This window comes from Mugil cephalus, chromosome 9 (assembly GCF_022458985.1).
Source record: "Mugil cephalus isolate CIBA_MC_2020 chromosome 9, CIBA_Mcephalus_1.1, whole genome shotgun sequence".
Taxonomy (NCBI): Eukaryota; Metazoa; Chordata; class Actinopteri; order Mugiliformes; family Mugilidae; genus Mugil; species Mugil cephalus.
The window spans coordinates 11,379,427-11,407,314 of record NC_061778.1 but is presented as its reverse complement, the minus strand read 5'-3'; the positions used below and the strand labels follow the sequence as shown (position 1 = coordinate 11,407,314).

The 27,888-nt window shown below is 41.6% G+C and overlaps 2 protein-coding genes across 3 annotated transcripts in view; both read left to right on the top strand.

The window, feature by feature from the left end:
* Positions 1-117: 117 nt before the first annotated feature.
* Positions 118-6,422, top strand: bud23 (BUD23 rRNA methyltransferase and ribosome maturation factor). Its single transcript, XM_047594316.1, has 12 exons — positions 118-281; positions 612-649; positions 1,197-1,292; positions 3,535-3,617; positions 4,147-4,243; positions 4,336-4,432; positions 4,529-4,579; positions 4,675-4,760; positions 4,965-5,010; positions 5,107-5,168; positions 5,755-5,844; positions 6,051-6,422. The coding sequence occupies exons 1-12, from the start codon at positions 234-236 to the stop codon at positions 6,103-6,105; spliced, it is 849 nt and encodes a 282-aa protein (XP_047450272.1). The 5' UTR covers positions 118-233; the 3' UTR covers positions 6,106-6,422.
* A 145-nt stretch (positions 6,423-6,567) lies between these two features.
* The window catches only part of LOC125013538 (syntaxin-1A-like), a 53,417-nt gene continuing 32,096 nt past the window's right edge, over positions 6,568-27,888 (top strand). The window contains exons 1-3 of one of the 2 annotated variants that reach the window (XM_047594315.1): positions 6,568-7,423; positions 21,985-22,062; positions 27,699-27,798. In XM_047594315.1, the coding sequence (XP_047450271.1) occupies positions 7,394-7,423; positions 21,985-22,062; positions 27,699-27,798 (208 nt within the window). In that variant the 5' untranslated portion in view covers positions 6,568-7,393. The remainder of the gene's footprint in view (positions 7,424-21,984; positions 22,063-27,698; positions 27,799-27,888) is intronic. The other variant, XM_047594314.1, reaches the window with a different exon arrangement.

Here is a 27,888-nt window from a genome sequence, read left to right as displayed (position 1 = left end):
AAGCATGTTGACGTGGTCTATATTAATCTGGATGAACAGTAGGTGGCGATATAGGCGGTTGCACGTATGGGAGAGCACCTATATTAAATTCAACGAAGAAGTTACTCCTAACCCGTCGCTTGTGGATGATGTCACTATATTTCACGTGTGGGTCGCCTCCTTCCACAACATTTAGCTTGTTTGTCAACTGAAATTACATCTATTTTTGATACAGAAACACAAGCAGCGGGACCATGGCCTCCAGCTGTCGACGTCCTGAGCACACAGCTCCTCCAGATGTGGTCAGTTTGATGGTTTTGTGTTTTTTAGGTGCTAGAGTCGGCGGTGGGTTTTCAGTAGGATCATTTGGAGTCTGATACTGTACTTTTAAAGGCCTAACTGAGTTATAGCATCTGTAAAGAAGCGGGCAGGATGTTTTGTTACTCTAACTAGACAGTTATTATTTTAACAATACAATAACCACCGTATAGTTTGTGCCATGTCGATTACTTGTTGCTGGTGGAATCACAATACATGAAAGATACAAACTGGAGCTACAGCTGAATCAGCTGACAGGCTGAAGCAGGGAAGTCTTATTCATCTATTAATCTGATGTCTTTTCTTTTCCATAGTTCTACAATGAAGCGGAGGCAAAGAAATACTCTCAGAAGTGAGTTCAGATTCAGAGTCTTTATTGTCCCTGGGAAATTTGCTTTTCAGTCCATACACATGGCACATATGAGAACGTAACATATAAGCAAATATATATAGTTGATGTTCACTGTGTGTGTTTTAACAGGTGTTTCCACAACATATAGTTTCTTTTACATTGATTATTTTCATTTTTATTGTCCGTTAGTTTTCGTAACAAAACATATTTGGTAATATAGTTATGTTAGTTTTATTATTGTACTTATTTTAACCTCAACAGTTTAAAAACACCACTAGACACCACAGTATGAATTCTTTAATAGTCTTTCTGCAGTGAATTCATTTAACAATATTTTTTTTTTAGTAATTAACTTATAAATCACTGAGACTACAAAGTGTCCAAAGATACTTGGTTTAGGTCGTATTTACCCCGGACTATCAGTAACAACTTGGATGTTTTTGCTTACTGGCTGTCTCACTCAAAGTAGAATTCACTTGTGCAGAAATCTCTCTGCATTTTCCAGAGACGAAATAATGTAATTGTCTTCATGTTTTGTCGCTTCAAGCTCTCGGATGATTGAGATCCAGACTCAGATGTCAGAAAGAGCTGTAGAGCTCTTAAGCCTTCCGGAGGGACAGCCCTGCTTCCTGCTAGATGTCGGGTGAGTTAGTGACGCTGACTGTGTTCGTGTGCAGTCAGACCGACTCAGAGTATGAAATAATACAATCGTTTGAATATTAACCTTAACATGTATAGGAGCATACATTGTTCTCTCGTTGTCTATTTAGAGTGTACATGGGGAAAAATGAGGTTCCTATTATGCTTTTCCTTATTTTCTTTTTAGCGAATAGTAGGTATATGGCAAGAGTATGCTTCGGAAAGTAAAGAAAAAATAAGATTTATTTTGAACTTTCAATAAGGCAGCCCTATTACTAGTGGAGTCCTAGAATAAAAAAAAGCTGGAACTTCGCATGAGTCCTCTTTAACTACATTCACACACGTAAGACAGTTTGTACATCATGTAAAAAGAACTTTAAAGTCAAATGATTCAACAGTATCAAGCAACAACTGCAGCAAAAAGCTGAAACATTGGTTGTTATTATTGATTATTTTGAGATAGTGTTTGAGCATGTGAATGTCATCATGTGACATATGAGACAGTGATTTACAGGTGCTGGCCAGTAAATTAGAATATCATCAAAAAGTTGAATTATTTCAGTAATTCCATTCAAAAGGTGAAACTTGTATACTGTATACTTTCCTTCCACACATAGTGATATATTTCAAGTGTTTATTCATTTTCATTTTTATTATTACAACTGACAGCTAATGAAAACACCAAATTCAGTATCTCAGAAAATTAGAATATTCTGAAAAGGCTCAATATAGAAGACACCTGGTGCCACACTAATCAGCTGATTAACTCAAAACACCTGCAAAGGCCTTTAAAAGGTTCCTCAGTCTCGTTCTGAAGGCTCCGCAATCATGGGGAAGACTTCTGACTTAACAGTTGTCCAAAAGACAACCATTGACACCTTGTACAAGGAGGGCAAGACACAAAAGTTGTTTGCTAAAGAAGCTGGCTGTTCGCAGAGCTCTGTGTCCAAGCACATTAACAGACAGGCGAAGGGACGGAAAAAATGTGGTAGAAAAAAGTGTACAAGCTCTAGGGATAACCGCACCCTGCAGAGAATTGTGACGACAAACCCATTCAAAAATGTGGGGGAGATCCACAAAGAGTGGACTGCAGCTGGAGTCAGCGCTTCAAGAACCACCACGAAGAGACGCATGAAAGACATGGGATTCAGCTGTCGCATTCCGTGTGTCAAGCCACTCTTGAACAAGAAACAGCGTAAGAAGCGTCTCGCCTGGGCCAAGGATAAAAAGGACTGGACTGCTGCTGAGTGGTCCAAAGTTATGTTTTCTGATGAAAGCAAATTTTGCATTTCCTTTGGAAATCAAGGACCCAGAGTCTGGAGGAAGAGCGGAGAAGCACAGAATCCACGTTGCATGAGGTCCAGTGTAAAGTTTCCACCGTCAGTGATGGTGTGGGGTGCCATGTCATCTGCCGGTGTTGGCCCACTCTGTTTCCTGAGGTCCAAGGTCAATGCAGCTGTCTACCAGGAAGTTTTAGAGCACTTCATGCTTCCTGCTGCTGACCAACTTTATGGAGATGCAGATTTCACTTTTCAACAGGACTTGGCACCTGCACACAGTGCCAAAACCACCAGTACCTGGGTTCAAGGACCATGGTATCCCTGTCCTTGATTGGCCAGCAAACTCGCCTGACCTTAACCCCATAGAAAATCTATGGGGTATTGTGAAGCGGAAGATGCAATGCGCTAGACCCAACAATGCAGAGGAGCTGAAGACGACTATCAGAGCAACCTGGGCTCTCATAACACCTGAGCAGTGCCACAGACTGATCGAGTCCATGCCACGCCGCATTAATGCAGTGATTGAGGCAAAAGGAGCCCCGACTAAGTATTGAGTGCTATACATGCGCATGCTTTTCATGTTCATTCTTTTCAGTTGGCCAACATTTCTAAAAAAAAAAAACATTTTTTTCATTGGCCTTTTCAATATTCTAATTTTTTGAGATGCCAAATTTGGAGTTTTCATTAGTTGTCACTTATAAATATCAAAATTAAAAGAAATAAACATTGGAAATACATCGGTCTGTGTGCATTGCATGAATATAATGTACAAGTTTCACCTTTTGAATGGAATTACTGAAATAATTCAACTTTTTGATGATATTCTAATTTACTGGCCAGCACCTGTACATTTTCACCCTAAGTTTTAGCACAACCCATTGTTAGAGCCGTAATATTAAAATAGTCTCGTTTGTTTGTGGTTTGAGGAGATGACACTCTGCTGACGGCATGTTTCCTGTCTCTCAGGTGTGGCTCTGGTCTCAGTGGAGACTACCTGTCAGAGGAGGGACACTACTGGGTTGGAGTCGACATCAGCAACGCAATGCTGGGTTAGTTTGACACTCAGACTTGAATGACTTACTGGTATAGTGTTGACATTGTGATATTATACTAAAGATCATGATTAAAAATTATATTTTAAATCTTAATGATGTGAAATTGTTTAAATGCTTTTGGAAATGAATAGAGAACAATGAACCTGCTCCTTTGATTGGTTTTCATAATGACAACACTAATGAATTATGTGTCTTAAATCAGACAAGCGTTTTCTCCTAATTACTGCACTGGAAACAAAGTCTGTTCTAAAAATATTCCACCTGCTAACGAAATCTAGAAGTCACTTAGTTGGAAGACCAAAAGCTTATAATTAGACATATTCATTGTGCATGAATAAAATTAAACTCCAGGTGCTTTCTGTGATTTGCATTTTAATTTATTCGATGTGTCTGAATACACTGAGATGCAGATCAGGGAACATCAAACAAAATTATACATTTTTATTTGTGCTTTTCTGTTAAAAAGAGATATGGATAAGTTGCTGAACTGCTGACTCAAGTGTAAACGTCTCCATTGTGACAGATGTTGCACTGGACAGGGAAGTGGAAGGAGACCTGTTACTGGGGGACATGGGCCAGGGGATGCCTTTCCGACCCGGCACCTTTGACGGTTGCATCAGGTTTGTATGCTTCAAAATATAGGATTTTGTGTTGAACTTATAACATTTTTTGAACCTACTTTTAATTGTCTTTATGTTTTCTCCCCCATCAGCATCTCTGCCCTGCAGTGGCTCTGTAACGCAGACAAAAGGTCGCACAGTCCACCAAAGAGACTCTATACCTTCTTCAGTACTTTGTACTCCTCTCTGGTAAGATTTTATTACTCTCATTGACGACTTCTGCCAAAATTCAAACACCCAGACACAATATTTTAGTGCCTGAATCTTTAATTTTCTCTCTTTCAGTCAAGAGGCGCTCGTGCAGTTTTTCAGCTTTATCCAGAAAATTCAGAACAGGTAAAAAGAAAACATGGCTTCCTTCTCGTACTTATGATATCTTCATATCAGCTGATATACTCACTTGCATTTTTCCTCCTTTTTCTGCTTCCAAGCTTGAGTTGATCACAACACAGGCCATGAAGGCAGGTTTCAGTGGAGGCATGGTGGTGGATTACCCCAACAGCAGCAAAGCAAAAAAGTGAGAACATATCAGAGGCAGGGATTTTATTTTGAGGCATCCGGCCACGGCCGTGATTGATTCCTTCTTAATAGTCTGTTAAATTAGACCATGTAGAACAGGAAGTCATTCATATTGATTTGGTCACAGATGCTGCATGATAAATTATTATTCATTACAACAGTTTCCCTGATTTACTTATTTTTTTTCATTATTCACCTCCAGGTTCTTCTTGTGTCTGTTTGCTGGAGTAACAGGAGTCCTTCCCAAAGTAAGAAACACTCAAGTTAAGTGGTGATTTATGTGGATTACAGTTATTCGTTTTAACCTCCTTTTAATCACCGTGATTACTTTTTGTTCGTCTCAGGGATTGGGATCAGAAACGTCAGACAGAGCTGTTCCAAACCAGGTTCAGTATTCGGGACAAAGGTAAAGATACTTCTGGATGTTTATTTCAGATTTGTTGACATTTCACCCTGAAAGGTTCAATGTGATGAAATGCTGTCTGAGAATCATCTGAGCATCACATATAAAATTAAAAAACAATCTTTGCTTGTTACTCATGCTAAAAGTTAATTTCTCTGACTGCTGAACTAAAGTGTGCACATTGCTTCTAAATGAATGGCTGGTTTCAGCTTGTGAAATGTGAGGGTTTGCTGCTTTTCTCTATTTGAATCAAGTCTAATAATTATAATAATCGGTTGATTAATTGTTCATGAAGATAACCAGTCATTGGAGATGTAATTTATTCTCGTTAGGATACTCTCTCTTTAGTATTCCTATTTAAATTACATATGGATCGTCAGCAGGTCTTGGCATTGGTCAGTGCAGGTCCAGTCGTACCTGTGCTGATCAGGCCTCAAGACCAAAAGAAAACTACAAAGGGCCGTTGTCCTGCCTAATTTAAACCCTGTCAGGCAGGTTTTCCTCCCTTTCACATATCGTCTGACTAGGTGTGGGGATGCGGCACTGTTTTTACAAAGGCGCTAATCAGCTGCATCTTGTTTTTGTGAAGATGCCGTTTCAAGAACATGAAGGGGAAATCAGTGAAGAAGGGGCGAGATTGGATCTTAGAGAAGAAGGAGAGGAGAAGGAGACAGGGACGGTATGTGCACAAGTGTATTTTTAAACTCTCGCTGGACACATCGTTGCATTTGCTATCTTGAGCTGAAATATTTAGTCTCTAAATAATCTAATATGCTCATATTTAGCTTTAACTAAATCCCACCTCTGATTATCTTCATTTTGTATAACTTGCTGACGCCCCCACCCCCCCCTTTCTCTTCCCGCTGTGTGTTTGTTGGCCTGCAGGGAGGTTCGAGCCGACACAAAATACACCGGACGTCACAGAAGACCTCATTTCTAGCTCTGACTCATGCAGCTGTGGCTTCATTAGCTCTCGTCTGTGCTGCCAGACACAAAGTGGTGGCCTCTAGAGCTGATTGGACCCGGTTAATTTTTCAACTCTTTAATCCAAGTGGATGAGATGCCATGGTGAAATCTCGTTTTTATATTTGGTCCAGCGTTTGTTCCTGGCAAATTGTGACGAGATTGGACTCTACGTGTTCAATTCTTAAACTGGAAGAACATGAACAAATGTGTGCGTAGCAGGCAGGTGGAAAAAAAAACAGTGAGGATGAAGCACAAACAGTGTCATTAAAACAAATCTTATGAATAACTTGATATGAGGTTCTCTTTCTCTGATTAGCTGTTTATTGTTGTATCTACACCAGTTTTTCTTGTTTTTTCATGTAGCTGAATAAACAAGCTCGATGGAATAGTGAGAAGATACATTTTTACTATTGAAACCTGCAGTAATGACCCTTTTATGCAGACAGGATATGCAAAAATACTTGTAAAAAATTTCTTGTAGTTTTATGAAGGTAATTCCTATGAATAGAACAACATAAATAAAACACAATTGAATTATTTGCACACAAAAAATACATTTAAGGAGAAAAAAAACAAAATTGTTGGGCTGGGATTGTTGTAAATGATTTTATTATATTTTATTTTTCACATATTTAGTGTTAAATCTGAGGATATAGCTTCATTGCAGGCTAATGTTTTTATTTAAAGTCTAAAATCACGACTTTACACAACACATCGGTGTAGGATTTTGTCTTTTTGCTGCTCCCATACCGTCCTCTATCGACAGAGGTCGCTGTTTGCTTTGGCACATTGGAAACCACCTGGGCGTTATCTCTGACCTGCTCAATCGATAACCAGACTCAAAACAATTTCACCACTCGGCCGAACACCCTGAGCTCCTCATATCTTTGTCAAACTAGCCGGAGTGCACACTAATAGTCACTTAAGAGAAACAGAAACTCGACAAAATTGATTGTTGCTCCAAGAAAAAATGCCAAGTAGTGCGGATCGAAGAGGAAGTTGCGAGAGTGTAATGGGTTAACCGCGGAAGGCCTCGCCTCACCTTTCTGCGCGTCACCCGGCTCTGTGAAGTGGTCCCACCATCCCAGCATCCAAACTAAAAAAAGGGGGAAAAATCGCCGTCGCCAGACGCGCCTCCTCGCATCGGTCGATCTCACATCATCCTGTCGGTCTCCGCCCCGCCGCTCCATCCTCACGCACACATCCAGAAACACAGCGAGAACTGGAGGAATAAGAGTGATTTACCGGCGAAATAGGAAACCATGAAGGACCGCATGCAAGAACTTAGACATGTAAGTTACTGTGTGCTTCCTTTAAATGGCGTGCGGCCACCTGTTCTGCAAAAAGACGCTTTTTTTTTTTTTTGAGTCGACGGGGTTTTCAGAGAGCGCGGACCCACAGAGCAGGGCGCGCTCATTGAGCAACAGTTGTGACTGTTTTATCACAGGCACCGGGCTCTTATTGCGACCGTGAATTGTTGTGTGCCTAAATATCAGCTGAGGTGGATGATTTGAGATGTTTAGGCAAAGTAAAAGTCGCGTTGTTCGTGCTCAAAAATCACTTTGAGCTCCGAGCGTTTGTTCCTAAATCAGTTACAGTGCCATCGCAGAATGCATCTTTGAATAAAGAGCGAGTATTTGATAGACAGTTGATGCTTAATGTAAATGGGGTTATTGGTTATTCAATGTTAAATTTTAATATAGCCATATTTTGTATTCTTTCGGAATTCTACTTATCCAAAGAGCGTTAGGTGAAAATTATGGGGTGACTATTTTTATTTATTTTATTTTTTTTTTGGAAATATTTTACCGGTGAATTAATTAGCTGTGTGGTGTGTGTGTGTGTGTGTGTGTGTGTGTGTGTGTGTGTGTGTGTGTGTGTGTGTGTGTGTGTGTGTGTGGTTTCATCGATCCGGCCTGGGTGTGTGAGACTGTAGCGGTGAAATTGGTCCCAGCGCACCCGTTTTACCTGTTAAATGGCCTCCCTCTGCGCGTCACGGGAGGTCTCATCCAAAAACCTTTAGCAGCACTCCCACTCACACTGAGCACAGTGTTTCTCCTATTTCTAACAGGAGAGCTGCGTTTCATCCTGGTCCAATATCCCTGCACGTACACTATGTATTCTCTTTAATTGTTGCTCAAAGTCACATGACTGATTGAACTTTTAGCTTTAGACAGATACAGATGTAGAGTGCCACTTTGTATGTATGTACAGTATGTGTGTGTGTGTGTGTGTGGTGTGGTAAAGTGGCCATTGTCAGATCTGTGCAATTGGCTGTTAAGCTGAGGGGGGAGAGAGAGGGGAAACAATTTACAGCTCCTCAGTTTTCAGCGAGGATCCAGCTATGAATTGGTCTCAAGGGAGACTAGTCAGCCTTGCCAATTGTGTGTGTGTGTGTGTGTTCAAGAGAGGCTGTTCTTCAGACTGCCGTGCTGCCTCCATGCAGTGCTGGAAAGATGAAGTTGTGCTACATAGAGAGAGGGATGTCTTAAATGTTCCTCAGCAGCTTCTGTGAGAGACTTCAGCTAATGTCCATCTGAACCGCGTGAGGTCGACAGAAATGATCAGTCATCGGCTGATTCTATTTTCTTTTATCATTTCGATCATATCTTTCGTGTCTGAGCAATGGCAGCTGGGGCGGCTCCAGACGGACCTATTTCAGGCAATCCGGACCAAATAAAATTCAACTAAATTGCAAGTCACAGACAGTTATTTCCCATCAGCGCAAGATTAATATTGTTTTTTTCCGATTACAGCCTCAAGTTAATGCCGCTTCTCGAATCTCGTGTCTCTGTGGGTCTGGACAGCACATTAAAAAAAAAAAAAAAAAAAAAAAAAAAGGCGCAGTGCGATCATTTATAAACTTTGTAATACTGTGTAATGGACTGAGGCTGCAACCATTGCTTCTTAAATTCTCATTACAATTCAATCATTACAGCTTTCTAATTAGGTTATGTTGAAAAATGCCCAAAACAAAGACCCAAGAATAGATCATAGGTTTGGCCGACCCATACATCCAAAGATATTAGTGACACAGGCAAAGACACGTCATATTTACTTCAGCTCATCAGTCAGTTTATTAAGGACCAAATCCTATGGAAAGGACCCCAAAGATATTTGATGGTGGGAGCTCTCTGTGTTACCAACTCTTCGGCTCAATGTGAGTGATTTAGCTGTAGCACCCGGTACCTGAACGCAGCCAGGGGAGAGTTACATCACTTCCTTTTCTCATTGGCCATATGAAACAGATCCTGTGCATCTGTTACTGCTTTCTCATATCGTTGTTAGGCTGTCGCTGGTTTTTCCTTCTGACTTTCTATTTTTAAATTGTCGTTTAGATATGAGATTTTGGAGTTTGAAGAGTCTCTCCAAAACTTACCACTTTACTGCAGTAGCAGTGATTGGCAGTGGGAAGGAGCGCCATTTAAAACTGAAACTAGATGCTCTTCTGTGGCTTGTGAGGGAGACCAGGCAGGTAGTAGAGCCTGGTGCTGCGTCTCAGTCTGTATCCACGCAGCCCTGTCTAAAGCTGAGGAATGTCTTTGAGGACGCGACTGCTGCCACTGCTGCCACGGCTGCCCAGACTTGCGCAACAAAGACAAAAGGCCAGACGAAATAATTAAATCGATCATTTTCTATTGCACACATTCACAGTAGTTAGACATTTGATCCCTGCAAGATGTATTCAAGCTGAGCCACAAACAATGTCTTCGCTTATGTTGATGTTCACAGCTGAGTTACAAATCATTACGTGAAATATATAGGTGATATGGGGTTTCTGCTGTGAGTTATAATAAAAATTAGAGACTTCACCTAATAGATTAACTTCCTGGCTCTCGACACAGACTGATACATTTTTTATAAGGCGTCTGCAGAGCTGTTTCTACAGCAGCTCCTTCCCTGAAAACGTAAAATTAGTATGTTTCATTCCGTAGAAATAATTGGGGACATAGAGAGACAGAGAGGGGACAAAGTCTGGTCTGTCTTTATCAAGTGAAGCCTCTCCAACAAAGATATTACAAGAAGTAAGTGGAACCACTGTGGAGGGTAAATGCTACTTCTGCTTGGACACTCCTGAAACATAAAACTTATGTTGCGTTAGCTCGCCTTAGCTTAGCATTAGCCAAATAATGATCAACATAGCGTGATTTCAGTCACAGTGTAGTCTAAATCATAACGTTATCCAGACTGAAAGATATTAATCTTACCTGGTATCAATCAAACTCCTTTTGCTCCTTTCTTTCAATTCAACAAAAGTCGTCTACGACTGGCAGTGGCTGGTATGCGATAAAACTTCAAGTTAGTGTTTTTGCTTTTTCTGTTTCGGCCCCAAAAATACAGCAAGATGACATTTTCCCAGTTGACAGTGACAGTGCCTCCAGCTAACATTGTGACGTCACAGTGACGTAGGCTATGAAGGGGTCTGTGGAGGAGATTTAATAGCTATTCTGTATTCATATGGAAAAACCAACGTGAGCCAGCGCCTCAGGTCAAGACTCATCTAAACTAACGTATACATTCTGGACTGATGGGTCGAGAGGACAGTACAGGAAACCACCTGTGCCTATCAGCCACATACAGCCCTGACATCCCTGCCCAAGAAACTTTGCCATCATTCACACCTTGGTGCATGTGAACCCTGGGCTGAGCTTTTAGTCACTTGAGTAACAACCCACAGATGGCACTAAATGAACCAACCCCCTACCAGTCGTTTAGAAGTGAGGAAGCCTCTTGGATGAGAGAAGAAGAGTCTTCAAGAACCAAACACAGACATTATGCTTCCTTCAGTTAAACACGGTCAAATATACAATATTACACAGATATGAAATAAGAATTCAACTTTACATAAAAGCCAAATATGTGATCAGTTAAAAGAAGACTTCTGTGCCTCACACATTTTTGTTACTTATGTGCCTTCGTGTGTGTGTGTTTTTTTTTTTTTGGAGACACACTGCAGGTTTACTCACCCATGTGCTTGTGTGTCATTTTGGCAGGAAATTGAGTTTTGCTCATATTTGTGTGAGAGTGCAGCAGGTTCTGCTCCAACGTCGCCCATATGCACATAAAGCTACTTTATGAACTCAACACCTGCCTATGACTCCGCTCTCCCAACAGCTCATTAGCCGGCCGTCGAGATCTGCCAGACTCAATAACTAAAACGGTCACACGCCCCCCACTCCCACTACCACCCCCCCACCCCTCCCCAACCTTGTCCCATCACTCCCAGTAGTGATTTGGTGGCAGATGGCGCAGATATGATGCCTTCGTCAACCGTCTTCAGGCTCTGAAACCTGAGGGGAAACACACTGATGAGGTTATTACAGGTTTCACGCTACAACGGGGGCTGTTATCAATCAAATGTGATTGTTTATCGTGGCAGCGAGTTATTTATTCACCTGTAACAGGTTATTTCGCTTGCATATCCGCTCGTGTTTTCCCGGCGTTTTATCGTCTCTTTCGCTTTTTTTTTTCTACTTTCTCGTTATTTGATTGACCGCGTCCCTCCTTTTCTTCCCATCACTGCCTCTTTAATGAGTGTGTTCCTCCATTATTGCTCTTTTCCTATCAGGGGTTTTTCAGATGGCTTCCTGTCCTCCTCTACATTTTTCCATTCCTTTATCCCTCCTGTCCTCTCTGCGCAGCCTTGTTAGTCAGTGTTAGTGTTGGTTCAGGCACATCTTTATGTGTGTGTGCGTGCGTGTTGGGGGTACACACTGTCACTGCCTGTTTGGTGTTAGAGTGACACATTAACTAATAGGATGGATGTGGAGCACCGACACAGGCTGCGTGTCTGCCTGGCTTCTTTTCATTATCCTTTCTCCTCTTTTCATTTTCTTTATTCAGCTTTATTCTGGTTCTTTGCCTTTTTTTTTTTCTTTGTACTGTCCTTGACCTGTTCATGGCAGTTGACGCCGGTTCATTTACACTAACAATGGTGAGAATAAAAAGAGCTGCTTCGGTTGCTGTTGAACTGAGCACTGATCCCGCAGGTCAGAGGTTTTATTTGTCCTTGTCCAAAGCTTTAAGCCTCTGTAAACTCAGATCTTTGGGCAACAAATTGGTTTCTTCCTGGTTATCCGTAAAAAATCTGTGTTTGTTCCAGGGGACAAAAAGTAGCAGTAAAATGCGTTGTCATCATACTGTATAAACAGAGAGGCACACGCAGAGTCACAAACACATTATTCATTAACACATAGATGCTGTATAACTGCATTAATGTGCCATGAAATGAGTGTGACCAGTCTGGCATTTCACCAGGGACTTGTCTGTCTTGCAAATGAGGGGACAGTTGCAATGATATCCAATATCTGTTGGCTGCTAATGGTTATTTTTGAAATGTGTGAATGGATGCTCCATCAAACTCTTATATATATATTTTTTTAAATGAGAATCGATTACAACTGAATCTAGTAAATGAATGTGTTAATGTCTGTGTCATGTGTTGTTGCCTGTGAGGCAAAAATCACATTGCTTCTTCTCGCCCTTCTCATATATTTCGAGGCGCGTGCTAATTTAGGACATCCTAATAATAATAATAATGATAATATTTAAAAAAAAAGATTATTCTCTAATCCAGCCTTTCCCATCTGTTGCAGGAAACTTTGCTTCAGGTCATCTTTGTAGCCGCCACTGAAATAGAATTTTTAATGTGCTGACCTCCTCTTTCACATCATTTTATGACTGATGGTGGCAGAGTGGTATTTTACCAGAGCAGATAACACCTTTTATCACACTTACATACTTGGTGGAGATTAAGGCACTGAATTATCACTGTTCTTATTAGCCCCTGAGGAGCTCCGTTGCTCTTATTGCATGATAATAATATGATCAATCTTTGCCAGCTTGTGGTTCAGAAGGTTCTTTAACTGACTATTCCTGCAAAGATAACTGCAACAAACACATTGTAAGACACGTTACAGTGCTACTTATTATTTTTGTCCTCCAGGCAAATGCAAGTTCAGTAATCCCCCCATTTTTTTCCTTTTGGGTTAGGAAAGTGGCTATTTAGCTGCTAAATGCTTCACACCGTTCACTAGCTAGTAGCAAACTGTGACGCGTGGCCTGTTTGGTGCTCAGCAGGTAATGTACAGTCAGTCTTAAGAGCCTTTTTTTTTTTTTTTTTTTCGGCTAAAAACAGCTGCCTGGTGAGTCTGAAATGAGTGAATCAGAACAGCAAAGCTGTGGGCTTTTCAAAATAATTATGTTAAAAGTCGCCGCGGAGTGCCGTTCAGCCCAGGAAACTGCAGAGTGGGTGATTATTTTCAGTGGATTCATCAGTATAAGCGACCTCCTTTACGTACAAGAAATCATTATTCCCAGGTTAGAGCTGGAGACTGAAAAGACGCCACTTTCAGCTGCGGTTTAATTCGTTTCTGCGGCGTTCTTTGCTGCTAACTAACCACACTGTTTCCTCCTGATGGACAGGTAGCCCGTTTCCGATTAGCTATTCTGAAACGAGTCGAGTGACATGATTGGCAGACATTCAAGACATTTTTCAGTTAAAAATATTGAGTCACTTGAAACTCAATATCTTGTTGCACGTTTTCTTTTCTATCTTCTTCCATCTTAAAAATAATAATAATAAAAAGCCTCGTCAGGTTACTTTGCAATAAGTCTCTATCCAGCTATCCTGAGCCCTCTTATCTATCCCGTGCTATTCCTTGGCATCCCTTTCGCTCTCTGTTACAGTTTCCCCATATCTACAACATATAATTGCGTTAGTAGTGTATTGGTGCTGTCACGATCCTTCATGGTCAACCGCTCTCAGTATATTCCACAGGGGAACAAGGAGAAGAGGCTGGGGGTGGGAAAAAGCCGAGCCATAAGTGGCGACAGCACAACTCTTATCCCTCCCTGTGATCTGTCATTAAAGTTCAATTGAAGCTTTATGACATTTTCTCACCCACTCCAGCAGCGTCGAGCGCTGGCCAAACCACCCGTGGCCGCGTGCACACATACCCAGGGCAGACGAGTTTGTGTATGAACATCCTCAGCGCGTAATTTATAAATTCATATCCATACGCATTGGCCAATTACGAGCTAACAAGGCAAAAGCGGCAGCAAGCATCCACTATTTAGTCTGAAAGGTCATTTATCTCGTGTGAGTCCCTGCAGCAGAAAGAGATATATCCACGGGAACAGGCAGCTGAAGACATTTGGATTCTTGCCTCAAATGAATTATTATTGATTTTTGCAACCTCATAAAATCATTGCATTACAAGTCATTATGTAACCTTTCACAGTGTAGCAGTTTGTAAATTTGTATTTAGACGCGTTTAAATGGCATCACTTTGATGATCACGCTGTTAAAGGTCAGAAAGATGTGCGAGCGCGAGCAGAGGGTGGAGAGGAATGAACAGCAGAGGGAAAAAGTTTGCTTTTAAATCTAATAATATCCATAGGAGACGCACATTTCCGAGGACAGCTAAGTAAAATGTATCGGCGAAGGGCTGAGAGACGGTTAAGAAGACGAGATGAACGCAAAGTGAAGGCGTGAAGGGAGAGCAAGACAAAGGTAACAGAGTCCATGTTGTGTGGGCCTGCTGTGATGATTCTCTTGTGAGGCTGAAGTCTGGAGGATGGAGAGCGATGGAGGGAGGGAGGGAGGGAGAATGACGGACGGGGAGAATGAGAAAGAAAAAGGAAAATGATTAAAGGGGGAGGACATTGAGGAGGATTGTTAAGAAGAGGAAATTGTTGCACATGCACACACTTTGCCTCCGTGCCTCATCCCATCTCCCACCCACGTTGTCCTCCTTTGTGTATCTGCTGAACTCTGTGCCTCGCAGGAAGGCCTGATAAAACCCTCTTGTTAACCTCAAACAGGTATTTTTTTTTTTATTCTTTTAAATGCAAATGCAAAACATTTGCGCTTCAGAAAATAGATGTGTGAAATCTCATTCAAAAGTCCGAGGAAATTAGTAGAACAGATGTGCTGGTGGAGCGAAAACAGCCAAGGGGGCCCTTAAAGAGATCTGATTAAATCTCACTCTAAAACTAATTAGCACTTAGCTTCTTATTAAAAGGAGGGTCTGTTGGGCTTTTCTTTATTTTATGTCACATATACGATGTTTTAATGCAACATGTTCATATTGAACATGGCCAGCGATTTAAATAATGAGGTAATCACATGTAAAACTAAACACGCCAGTCAAATGTTTCACCAGTCTTTTCTTCCTTCTTGTCAAGCTGATGTCTGCAGATCGTGGATTTCTTGATACGACCGCCTTCTTCAGACGCTAAAGTGCTTTCTTCTTGGTAAACTAATGTACATGTGCTATCAACAAAAGAAGTAAACACCGTTTTAAGGCAGAATTATGCAAAACAACTGTATTTCAGTCCCAGAATAAAGACATAGACTAGGAAACACGAATAATACGCCTCTTTGGCTCGGCACAGGCCTCTTACAGATGTTTTATCTGCACTATTTAACAGTTCATCTCCTCTGTGTTTCATCAGCCTGCTTGCGGTTTGGTCACTGTGCGTGCCGTTAACCGTGCTGAGAAATAAAGCTACAAGTGTTTAGATCTGCATTCGTGTTGAACTTGGATGTCTTGGCAACACAGAACAATGGATTTTCTCCTCTGTAATTACTCACAATTAGCTGGTTTTAACTTGAGGGCAAAGCTGTGTACAAACAGTGACACTTATCTGGAAAGCGCAGCGTTACATGCACACATCTGAGACTCTGCAATGCGAGTATTGAGCTGTATTTGTATTGGCACGCCACTGCCGGCAAACCGCATTGTTTCTTTTTCCAGCCGACTGCATCCATTAACCGTCAGTGTGCACCCTGAACGATGGAGACTTGTTGATTTTCTTTCCTCCCGGTGTTCTAGGAGAGAGGAGAACAGCTAACGTGAAAGGAAGTGAATGAGTTTTACAGCTGGCCGGCCCTCTTCTGGCTCGGTCCATCACTTCCCGTGTCCTCTCATCACCCACACTGCCCCCTGGTCGTGTAATTATCTTGTCTGGATAGCCTTACACTGTGTCCTCCTCCTCCATCAGCCAGTCATTCACTCTGACCAGCCAGCGGTGTAATCAAGTCAGTGAGGATTGTTTACTGGTTTGTAGTTTTGTCATGTCAGCATCGCCAATACCAGTAGGCCTTCTTTCTCTAAAGATGGTGATGAAACATTGGAATTTGAGGTCGCCTTGAATTTGTTTTGTGCTCACTCTAAACATAACATTTGCCTAGAAGATGGCCGATGTTATTCACTTCTCCTGTCTGTGGTTTTAATGTAGTGGCTGGTTGGTGTACATACATTAGATGCATGCAGCATGTCCTGAGGCCTTGAACATGGGAGTGGGAGTAATGGGAAGTAAAGGCACAACTAAAGCTATTTTTATCGTTGCGGTGTTCTGTGTCTCTGTGAGGACCCCTTTGAGGTTTTAACAGTGACAGGAGAGCAAGGCGATTATGTGGAGATTTCTCATCTTTAACAAACGGTGTTTGAGGTTTCAAGACTTTTTGGTTCGGTTCACTCAGCTTTTCTGTGGTAGGTACATGGGCTCAATTCGTCTCAGTTCTTAGATATCTATCTACTTCTGTTAGATGGATGTGTTATTTCGTAGCTACTCGCCTTTAGTAACGCTGTTAGTTGTTCAGATTTCTGTCAGTGGAGGTGAACGGGAATGTGTTCGGTGTTGAAAGCATCCTTCATCAATTCGGCGTAATCACAATGGAGTACAAAATCAACCTCCGAGGCTGAAAAATAGACTGACTTGTCCTCCCAGAAACTTGTCGTCTTTAGCTGCTCCAGGAATGTTTATTGGCGCTGCCTTTTGTTTTCATTGTGCGCCTCCAGTGGAATCTCATTCTCCACTAACCATTGTATGGTCACTCTTACTGGTAGAGGGAAATGAGGAAAAGATGTTTTATAATTTTGGTAAAATTATCCTTTAAGGTTAAATCTAAATATGCACTTATGCTATATGACTTTGGAAAGCATCCGTTGACTGTGTGAATGACGTGAATTAACAACAAAGCTCCATTACAATCAAGCCTGTGAGTAAAAAGCTAAAATGACAGAATTTGGTTTGTTGAGTCTGATTCGTATTGTGAACATGAACGCAGTGAATAAGCCAGAATGTGGTAATTATAGTAATTACACTGTATAATAACACGAACGTACGCATAAGGCAAGGGATCGGAGCAAAGGCTTTTGTGTAATGTATGTTGTGTCATATGTAGTTTTAGCAAAATCATGCGACAGTAGAATAATAAATGTGTGTGTGTGTGTGTGTGTGTGTGTAGTGATCTCGACCTGAAAAGCCACAGTCCTGTTCACGGCTCCTCTCCCTAAACAATAAGGACATTTACATACTGTGTAAGCAGCGAGGCTTTTCTAAAACTGTGAACAGAAAACATCTACAAATTCAGTTTTTAAATCGTTTGTATTTGAAGTAAAAACATGAATAAATAATCAAAGCTTTGCGAGTGTGTGTGTGTGTGTGTGTGTGTGTGCGTGTGCGTTTCAGCATGCGCACACCTCTATAATGAGTGCCACCTATCTGTATCGCGGTAATAAATCTGGTTACGCGCTCAGTATTCCTCTGTGCGGCTGACACAGATTTTTATGAGTCATTTCTAATGGGATTGCAGGAAGCTACATACTTGAATTGGCCGTAAGACAAAGACACAGGAAGACGGTCTGCTTTAATATGGAAACACAAAAGGACAATAAAGCGCTGCCCACATGGGTTTTCCATCTCCACTTGAACTGTCTCTCAATGATCTTCTCTGTGATTTTCTCATGAAATCACGAAGAGTCGGTGCGCGCGGCCTTGCGAGTATATTTCATGCTCGCAATTTCCAATTAACCTGACTCGTGCTTACATACATGCCTAGTGTCTCTGTGACCTTTTATTGCTTTGGATGCTTTTACACTTTCACAGCTTTCAATATTTGTTAAGTCGCCCTGTTTCTCTATTAATCTGGATTCTTGCAGCCTGCTCACTATGACTTCATCTCTCACTCACTAACTCTTGAACTGCGATTCCTCCTCCTGCGTATGTGCAGACAATTCTATCTTTACGGAGAGACGTCCTGCTTGGCACGGTGCCTAGAACAACTCTCTAATCTAATAAACGGCATAATCAGGTCACTGCCGCGCTGCACCATAGTTGGGGTGTTTTGCCCGACTGTGAGCCCCAGACACGGAGCATTAAAGAGTTCTGCCCTAATTGGCTTGTGCTATACATGCGCCACATTCTGTCTGTGTGTTTACCGTCTGCTGTTATCAGCTGTACGTTTGCATGTATGTTTGCGCGTCCGGCCTCGGAGCATCTGTTGCGCGTGGACAGCCAAGTCTGTAGGCTCGAGTCGAGAGTGCAGCACTAAAGGCAGCCTTTCAGCCTCTCAGCGGTTCAGCGGGAGCCTCAGATCCGGGTGGGAGGTGGAGGGTTGGGGTGTGCTACTCAACCGTCTCCCTCCCTGACCACTCAAAGCGAAACCAGACCAAAGCCCTCCTCTCGCTCCGCGGGACATGCAGCATCTCTCTGTGGAGGCTGAACACATTTCTCCCAGAGCCTATTCTGATTCCCCTGCTTGTCCTCCTCCTCTGCCTCCCGCTGCTTCCGCCTCTGTTCTCTCCGCTTCTCAAAGTCTGCAGCTTCCCGAATGCACGTCGGTGCCGCGCTGGCACCAAAGTTTTAGTTTTTGATAGTTTTATTTCTTACGTTACACACTTCCGGAAGCTCAAACATTAAACCATTAAAGTGGAACCATTGCACGAGTTCAAGTGTGCGGAAATCTTTGGACATTATTTAAGTTTCCAAATGAACCCTTTATACGGAGAACGTGAAACAATTCAGTGTTTGTGTGTTTGACTTGAGTGGGTTTAGATGATTCCTTTCACTCATATTGGCGCCGGTTGCCTCAGCATCTCTCACTGAAGTCCGTCCTCTCAGGCGTTTATTTTTCCTCCAAGAACTATGTTCCCCTTCCTCTGTTCTTCTCCCCATTTCTTTTAAGTATACGCTCTGCCTCCCCCTCCGTGTCAGCTCATGACATGCTAAGAGTCGTTCTCTACCAAATAACTGAGAACACAAATAATACAGTTAAGACAAGTTGCGTCAAAGTCGTGTTTTTCAAAACCTCATTGTCTCAAATGTGTAGTTGGTCAATAATCTAAGTAAAACTTCAGACTTTATTTAAGAAAATATTGTTTTCTATCATACACAACAAACAGTTTGAACGGTATAATTATAATTATCATAATAATAACTTTGGTTATTTTCTACTATATCCCAAAACAAGATGATCCTAGTAAAATGGGTCGCTTAGCAAACATTTTAAACTCGCAAATGAAATTGTTCATAAAAAAAAACATTAGAAAGGTTAAAGCAGCCAACTCTTTAAAAGTGAGGCATGTCACAAAAATATTCATATTCGTCTCCTTGAACCTGTTGATCCTTTTTCATTCTCTTAGAGGAGTTTTTAGTTTGACTTTTTTGTTGGAAATAGCTGCTTTCTTGGCAAGCTACTCGTGCTGCACCTCCTGTGTATACGTGCTTGGCCGTATGCACCTTTTTCATTCTGCATCATTTGTCATAATGGGAAAAGGATCGGTGTCCTCTGTTTAAGTGTCCCAGTCTGTAGCATGCAACTGAGACGGTAAAATGGATTTTAGCCATCATTCATTTTATTATTTATCCCAAATTTTATAACTTTCAAATGTCAAAATTACAAGCCAAACTGTTGTTGTGGTGACCTGGTTTGGTTTATAGCGAGAAACATTTAATTTGCCTTGCACTATTAAAAAAAAGCTATTAAAAAGCTTCAACATACACCGGTCAGCCACAACATTAAAACCACTTAGAGGAGAAGTACAAAACATTCATCGTCTTGTGACAATACAACATTCTGCTGGAAAACTTTCCGTGTGGATGTTACTTAGAAATGTATCACCCACCTAGACCAGACCAGGTACCCTCACCCCGTAGGGTACCTAGAAAAATCCCCCCATAGGACACATAGACCCACACTAAAAACATCCTGGTACCAGACACCACAGGACACCTTCAGAAGGCCCATGTCCATTCTCTGATGAGTCACGGTTGTTTCGAAGATCTACACAATATTAGGGAGGTGGTCATAATGTTATGCCTGATGAAGGTGTAAATACAGTATACATTATCTGTTAACATACAGGAAGGTTAGCCATGTGATCCATTCAACATAGCTCTATTACACAGCAGATCAGCCGATCTATTAAAAGCTGGAGAGAAATCTAAACATCGTATCTTTTTCATTAAATTAGAAATTTCCCGCTTGCCTCATTTGATGCAGAAATTTCCCAGCTTCCTGTCTCCTGGTGCCTATAATACATTCACATTAATGTCTTTGTTTGGATGAACCTGGCTGTTTTTCAGTCCACGTGAAGCACATAAAAATAATGTATTAACCCACCTCTCCGTGGCTTTTAAATATTTATTTGACTTAATGGATTAAAGAGTTTTAAAGTGCAGGGGACTTGTCTTCTTATTTTAATAGCCGCGTGTTTAATGAAGGATGTGTCATTTAACCTCCAATCTGTGGCCCGTGCTCTAACATCTCCCCACAGTCCAGATACGTCGTGACAAACAAGACCTCGGGGAATTTGTTCTTTGAAGGTTTAAATGTAATATTCAGATTTCTGAGTCGCTTGAGATTTGAGCCAACTGTTCTGAGGGAAACGTATAAAAGTATGATTTTTATGCAGGCAACTGGTGAGCGCCATGTGCACGACTCAAGAGCCTTCCCCTGCTGTTTGGAAATTTGAGGAGTGGTGTAAGGCAGAAGGAGATGAAAACTGCACCCTGTCCTCACAGATAAGCAAATGGATCTCAAATGGAGCTAATGGGGAGGGGGGGGAGACTGAATTAGCTTGACAGTGGCTAGATGAATGAGATGAGGCCACATGAGATCCCTGCTAATGCTGTGTAATGGCTGATCTGTGATTAGAAGTGAGCGCGTATTTTCAGAGTGAATCACTGGCGACACGCGGAAAGCTTGAAAAGTTTGAGCAATCTGTTGGAGTCAGACGGGTTTTAGAGGACTAATTAGTGACCCTGAGAATCTGCTTTTAGCTTAGTTACTGAAAATGTTCAGACCTTCAGTCATTATGAGAGTGAATGCAGGTTCCTCACTTGGGGTTGTCTTTAATGCTATGATTTGCATCCTACAGTTTGTTTTTAAAAAACGTTCTTTAACATGCTGAAATGCTGGTAGCGGGGTTTTAAGACAGAGCTGGGATAGCTGGTTTCCTCGGTTACCAGCCTCGATTAACCTTACCACAGATTTTTAATTATTAGCCTGGAAGACAGCCTGAAGTTACCCCTTCCACAAAATTTTAGTGGAAGAATTTCATTCTGGAGTCGCTCCTTTCATAATTTATTATTTCCCAGCAAAGATCTGTCAAGACAGTCAATCTGTTTGGCGTCATGCAGCGATGGACAGAAGAGTAACAGCAACATAGCTATATGATAAGGCTCCGCAAATGTAAATGCTGATGTGTGCGTTTGAAGGTAGCTAACCCTAACCGTACTAAGTGTGCAAAAGCCAAGGTTTTCTCGGCCCCCGGGTCCCTAATTCAATAATAACTTACAAATCACTCGACCTGCGGTTCTAATTACAAGTGACGTTAAGTGCTCCTCCAGTTTCTAATCAGCTGATGGGTGGAGAGGCGGGGGAGCGCGTTGATACTGTTCCAGTTAACCTTGAATTATGCAACAAAAAAACTTACACGGTGCAGTTCAGACGTCACTAATGTTGCTAATGGGAATTGTTTCATCTTTTTTAATAATTATTATTATTAATATTTTTAAATCATATTTTAAATAACCACTGACTGTGTGTGTGTTTGTTCAGGGGAAGGAGACGACAGAGGAAGAGGATGAAGTCGCCGTCGGGATGGAGAAAGGCTTCATGGATGAGTTTTTCGAACAGGTTTGTTCTGATCTCCGTCTTAGTTTCCTTTCTCTGTTTGAAGACTACTATTTGTCCTATTTACATATTAACAGGTTCAGAGGCTAATAATTTTCCATCCCAAATTAAAACCCAGGTCAGGTTTGCTACACTACAATCTCTCTGGGTGTCATCGCTTTTCTAATACTAAATCTAATAGTGTTGGGTTTTCAGAGTGCTGTAATCAATCTCACGCCGCCCGTCTTGCTCTTTGGAGCATTGATGTGATTTACAAGCATCAAAGTTGTTGTCGGTGTGGGATGGATCAGATTTATTTCGTTTGAAAAGGCCGGTATTGATTCAGACACGTCACACCTCATCCAGCTCCCAATAACAACGATGATTGTTGATGATTTCACTTCTGTCTCTCCTCTTGTGCGTGACAGATACCTGCATGCACACAGCCTGTTTATATCTGCATCTGTGCATGCGCCTGAGAGTGTATTTTCCTGTACATGCTGTGCACATGTGCTGGGAACATAAACTGAACATCATCATGGCTCCCAGTCGGTGGGCCCTATTTCAGTGTAGCGGCAGTTGACATCTCCTCCCCGGAGAGATGGAGACCCACTGTGAATCATCAGTCATATGGAGCCCGGGCTGACTTTACTCTGTGACATCTTTTTCTGTGAGTAAAGTGGCCTCTGTAATGCCTTTTTAATGGACCTGATCTCCCACGGCGCACAGTATAAGAGTAAAAAGCAGGGTAATTCAGCTTAAGTGAGGAGAAGGCTAAGGGAGACTTTACATGTTCCGTATAATCCATATTTATGGTCTCGTATCATGGTTTTCATCTCCTGTCGCTGCTTTAATTCAGTTATTTTTATGAGCCGGTACCTCAATTTTTTTTTACAACACCTGTGTATATGAATTTATCTACACGTGGGCTCTGTCTTTGAAGTATTTCGATCACCATTGCAAATGCTTCCGCGGAGATGCGTCGTGTCGTGTGAGGTTGAATGCCATTTAGCACCGTTTCTGAGTTATGAAAGAGGTTTGGCAACCAGCACTTTGATATGTAAGTTTTCAAAGCGCCGCGAGGCAACAAAAGCCTAAACAAAGAGGTTAAATTATCCCTGACTGAGCTGCAGGTGCATCAATCAAAACCCCTGTATAGATATTTAATAAAAAACAAAAGGAGAACTCTGTTTAATATGGACGAACAATCCAAAGCCAGCGTCACAGGAGACGTTTGATTGACACACTGTATATTGTGTAAAGGTTTGACGGCTATATGTGTGGAAGTTCTTTTAAATTCTTCAGTCATACAAGCAGCAGCATATAAATAGACCTGCTCATTTATTGTCTGCGCTGCTTTCATGCCCCTATAACCACTGTCGGCTTTCTCAGCCGTTAACCCCCCCCTACACACACACACACACACACACACACACACACACACACACACAAACATCCTCCTCTTGCATTAGCATTTAGATTTCTCCATTCAGCATAACGTCATATTAATTTAAATGCAATGAACTTGCACACTTTTCCCGGTGTTTGCAAGCTGAGAGACAAGGCCGTGTGGCACTTGGGTGTGTCACAGTTGCGAAGCCCAATGCAATTTCACCAGGGGGGTTGTGGTGCTTTACATTTGACCTGGGAAGTTGGAAGATTTGACTGGAGTGGTCACGAGGATAGTCAGAAGGAGCTCACCAACCCTGAGCTCAAAAATCTAGCGGTGGGAAAATCTGAGTCCGTTTGTGTTTCCGTTGAAACATGCTCCACAATTAAATCCCCCATGCCATTCTTCTGCTTTCTCATTAAATAATTTGTACACACAGATTTGTCCAACTTTTATCTACTGAGATGTAGCTAGCATTTTTTTTTGTTTTGTTTTGTTTTTTTTGTGCACAAAATATAAAATCGTTTTTTGGCTTGTTATATTAGGAGTGATCAATTTAACAGTGTGTTCAGAGGTAAACATGTCGCATTTAAAATCTAATGCATCCACCTCAGTTTAACCTTCCTTACACCTAAAATGACTGACACCTCTCAAAGACTTTTGCCTGATTCTGTAACTCTCATTCGATCAGATTTGTGAAGCCTCGTCTCAGTTCCTTATGGCCACCGTGGCATTCTTTTATTCATGACCCGGTGCTTGTGATCGAGGGCTGAAATGCAGATTGGCCGGCTAATTGAGTGCTTATCAGTGCTCTCAATGCTAGGATGGTCTCTGAAACGGAGCATAGTGTAAGTGCAGGCAGAGCACTCTAGTAATGCTTGTATTAGCTGATTGGTGTCGGCCGCTTCATTCATTCTTCACCATCCGTGACTCATTCATCGGCTCACGTGCTACCACAACCAACCAACAAGCGATGTCTAATCTCATTACTGCAGCATGTCCCCTCAGCTCATTTGGGTTTTACTTCAGCCCCCACAGCTAAATCTCCTGAATCCAACGTTTGACAGTCAGTACTAAAGCAATCCGGCAAATAACTTCAGAAACTCAGTAATTATGAGATGTTTTAGCTCCGAGGGAGAGCAGCAGCCTGCGGCCGTTTCTTTCACATTTCTCTCATTTCTGCTTCTCGCCTCTGACAGGCTGTCTTCGTCCATGATATGGAAACATACCTCTCTTTATCTGACAGTAATTTCAGCCTGTGAGGAAGTAGGAAGTGAAAAAAAAAACTAAACAGAAAAAGCGTTGATTTAATGTATAGACAGATGCGTCAACAGAGAACAGTTTGAGATTGAGAGACCGGAGGATGGTGAGGATGGTGAAGTTAGACGTCACATCCAGAGAGGAGGAACGTGTAATAACGTGCGAAAGAGGGAGACGTAGATGGGAAGGGGAGCAGAGGGAGAGTGGGAGCAATCAGGCTCTCACACTCACTGGGCGCCTTAATTAAGCTTTCCATGGCGATCCGGACGGATAGAAGAGACTGCTGCAGCCCCTCTGTCCTTCACCCACACCACAAACACGAAACCTCAGAAGAATGTGGAATATTGAATTTATAATGCGTTTGTGGCATTTGGGGTCGGTTTTCACCGCCTGGTATCTATCGTATCCGTGTGCTTGTGTGTTTGTGTGTATGTAATTGCTTTTAAAGACCAGGCTGCATTTCAACGCTGTCAAAGATCCCTTGAAGAAACCAACAATAAATGGATCCTTTTAACACGGATTTCTCTCAGCCCAATGTCAAGCATCTGTGCTAGAGAATTAAATTGTCCACAGCTGAATGAGATGGTTTCATATTTTCACTCAGTAACATCTTACCTGTGGTATACAGAATATCCGACAGAAATGTTTTTGTTATACGGTAATTATACATATTATATGAATGGACATAATATATTCTGATTGCCCTGATTGTGTAAATAAATAATATTTGTTATTCACGGCCTTGAATAAACACTTCATCCAGGATCTGGTCTGTATAAATTTCACTTTACTTTTACATTTAGGCATTATAAAAATAGCCAATATAATTAATTTCTACCTGCCCATTTTAGTAGCGAAGTTTCTCATGTTTTCTGCTGTACTCCTTTATCAGATGGTAGCTGTAAAGAAATCTTTTTCTTTTAGCCACGATAGCTTTCTAGCACCATGTGCGTACTATTACTGTAAAAGAAAAACTTGAATTTGCCTTTTTAATATGAATAATGATTAGGATTAAGGGTCAAAAAGATTTAATTTACTTGCCACCATATCTAGTGTGAATGAGGACTGTTACTTTCATTGTGTATCAAGTTTCCTCTCATGCCTCCAAATCCTTCACCTGATGATGCAAGAGTGAAGTGAACAACAGCAAGACGCTCAGCGTGGCCCCGAGCCCTCTAATCGCTCTCCTTAGCGGCTAAAAGTAAGACTTTTACTCCAGAATAACTTAACAAAATAGCAATTTCCTACTGTGGGTTTTGGCTGGTTAATAATGCAGGGACCTACACAGGCTACGTGTCAGTTTATTCCTTTTTGGTGGGTATGCGAGCGTTGCAGCAACATCTGATACTGCTTGTTTTTTTTTGTTGTTTTTTTATTCCTACATAAATAAAATTTTCCCTGACGTCTTATGAGAGCTGAGAGACACGCACCATGACTCATCAAAACCTGGTTTCTAAACTGAACAGTAAAGTGGTTTCATCTTCTGCTTACTTACCGTCTCTTTCTCCTTTATTCTTGCCCTTTTTTTTTAAACTCTGTCTTCACCTCTGTGGGCCTCATGTACTGTCTGGTCTCTCCCCTGTGATCTTTCAGAGCCAATTATGTTGTTATTTTTTAAAAAAAAAAACAGATCCAATCAGCTGCTAATTAAAGAGATAATTGGAGAATAATGAGCCGGGCTGGAAGGAGGAAAACTCAGGAATGTAGCAGAGCCATCACAAGTGATAGAGGAACGGTGCAAAGAAGAACCAGAGATATGCACGAGACAATGAGCAGGGCTGAGTGAATGAATGGATGGAGAGCAGGTTGGCCTGGAGCTGAGCAGGTGTAGAGGAGGAACAAATGATCAGTGCTTTGACAGACTGAGATGAAAACAGAGATTGATGAAGTCGCTGACAGATGTGACCTGCTGCTCGTCCAGCTGTTACCAAAAGCCAGGGGCTGCACAGCTGGTGATGAGGCAGCAGGGAGTTGGAGAGAGGTGATTGGTTAATGTCGGGCCTATGATCTTAGTGGCAGATGATGCAAAGTTCAAGGGAGGATATGGACGCGATGCACTTGTAGGGTTTGATTTGAGTTTTCCTCAAAAGCATTTAACCTCCTGAGACCCTGCGTCATCATATCGGGACATTAAGTTTTAGGTTTTATTGCAGCTTATTCTGGTTCATTAAAACCCATTGTCCTCGTTAGTGGACACTTAAGTCTTCCATCTAGTGGTAGCAAAGGGTGAAAACATGATAGCGGATTAATTCGATCACAGTACAAAAGTGGATAAGAAACAAAACCCAAAGTTGTACGGTTTAAGCTTATTTATTTATGCTTATTAATGTTTCTAGTTTGATGTGACTTGCAAATATAACAAATTTTATCAATAGCAACGAGCTACAACCTCGCTAATTAGCAACTACTAGTTTCTTGTTTAATGAAATAATCCCACTGTCCACATATGAGGACATTGTTTTTTTTTTCTAAAACTTCTGAATGATGATGCTTAGATTTTATGTCTTAGGTCCTACTCATCCCAAATACCATGGAAATTAGAAATGCATACCAAACTAATTGTTTGATGATTCATTTTTGATGCTACCATTGTATCTGTGAGCTAAATATGATGCTCAACTGAGCACTCCAATAGCTAGTTTAGCCTTAAGACGGGACAACTGTTAGCCTTGGTCTGTCTGAAGGTAAAGATTTAAGCAGAACGTCGTCATCGATTTCCCCTCGTTTCTTTGTCTAAATTTATTCCGAACATAACACACGTACATCAGAGATTGCTCCAGTGTTTGCAGAGTCATGGAGATGATTACGTCCAGGTAAAGTGTTCTTATATCTGTGTGTTCTTTTCTCTAAACCAGCCTCGCTCTGCTTTCATTCTGCCTCTAATATGATAATTACATCTTCACTTCAGTTTCTGTCAACATCAGTCTGGGCTAATCACGGGGGCTTCCTGCCTCGGTACTCGGCACATCTGAAGCACCTTTTTTTTTTTTTGGTCTCTTTCTCTTGGCAGGTGGAAGAGATCCGGGGTTTCATCGAGTCTTTGGCGGAGAAAGTTGAAGAGGTGAAAAGGAAGCACAGTGCCATCCTCGCCTCGCCCAACCCAGACGAGAGTAAGTGTTTTTTGTATTTCCTGTAATTAGTTCTCAACATAATTATGTCGAGGTAAAACATTCACAACTCTTGCTCTTGTGATTGGCGCA

What these genes read in the sequence shown, in the direction of transcription:
- bud23 (XM_047594316.1), top strand. Translation starts at nt 234, where the DNA reads ATGGCCTCCAGCTGTCGACGTCCTGAGCACACAGCTCCTCCAGATGTG. An exon ending in GCAAAGAAATACTCTCAGAA is followed by an intron (nt 650 to 1,196) that starts GTGAGTTCAGAT and finishes TGTCGCTTCAAG; the next exon opens with CTCTCGGATGATTGAGATCC. An exon ending in GTACTTTGTACTCCTCTCTG is followed by an intron (nt 4,433 to 4,528) that starts GTAAGATTTTAT and finishes TCTCTCTTTCAG; the next exon opens with TCAAGAGGCGCTCGTGCAGT.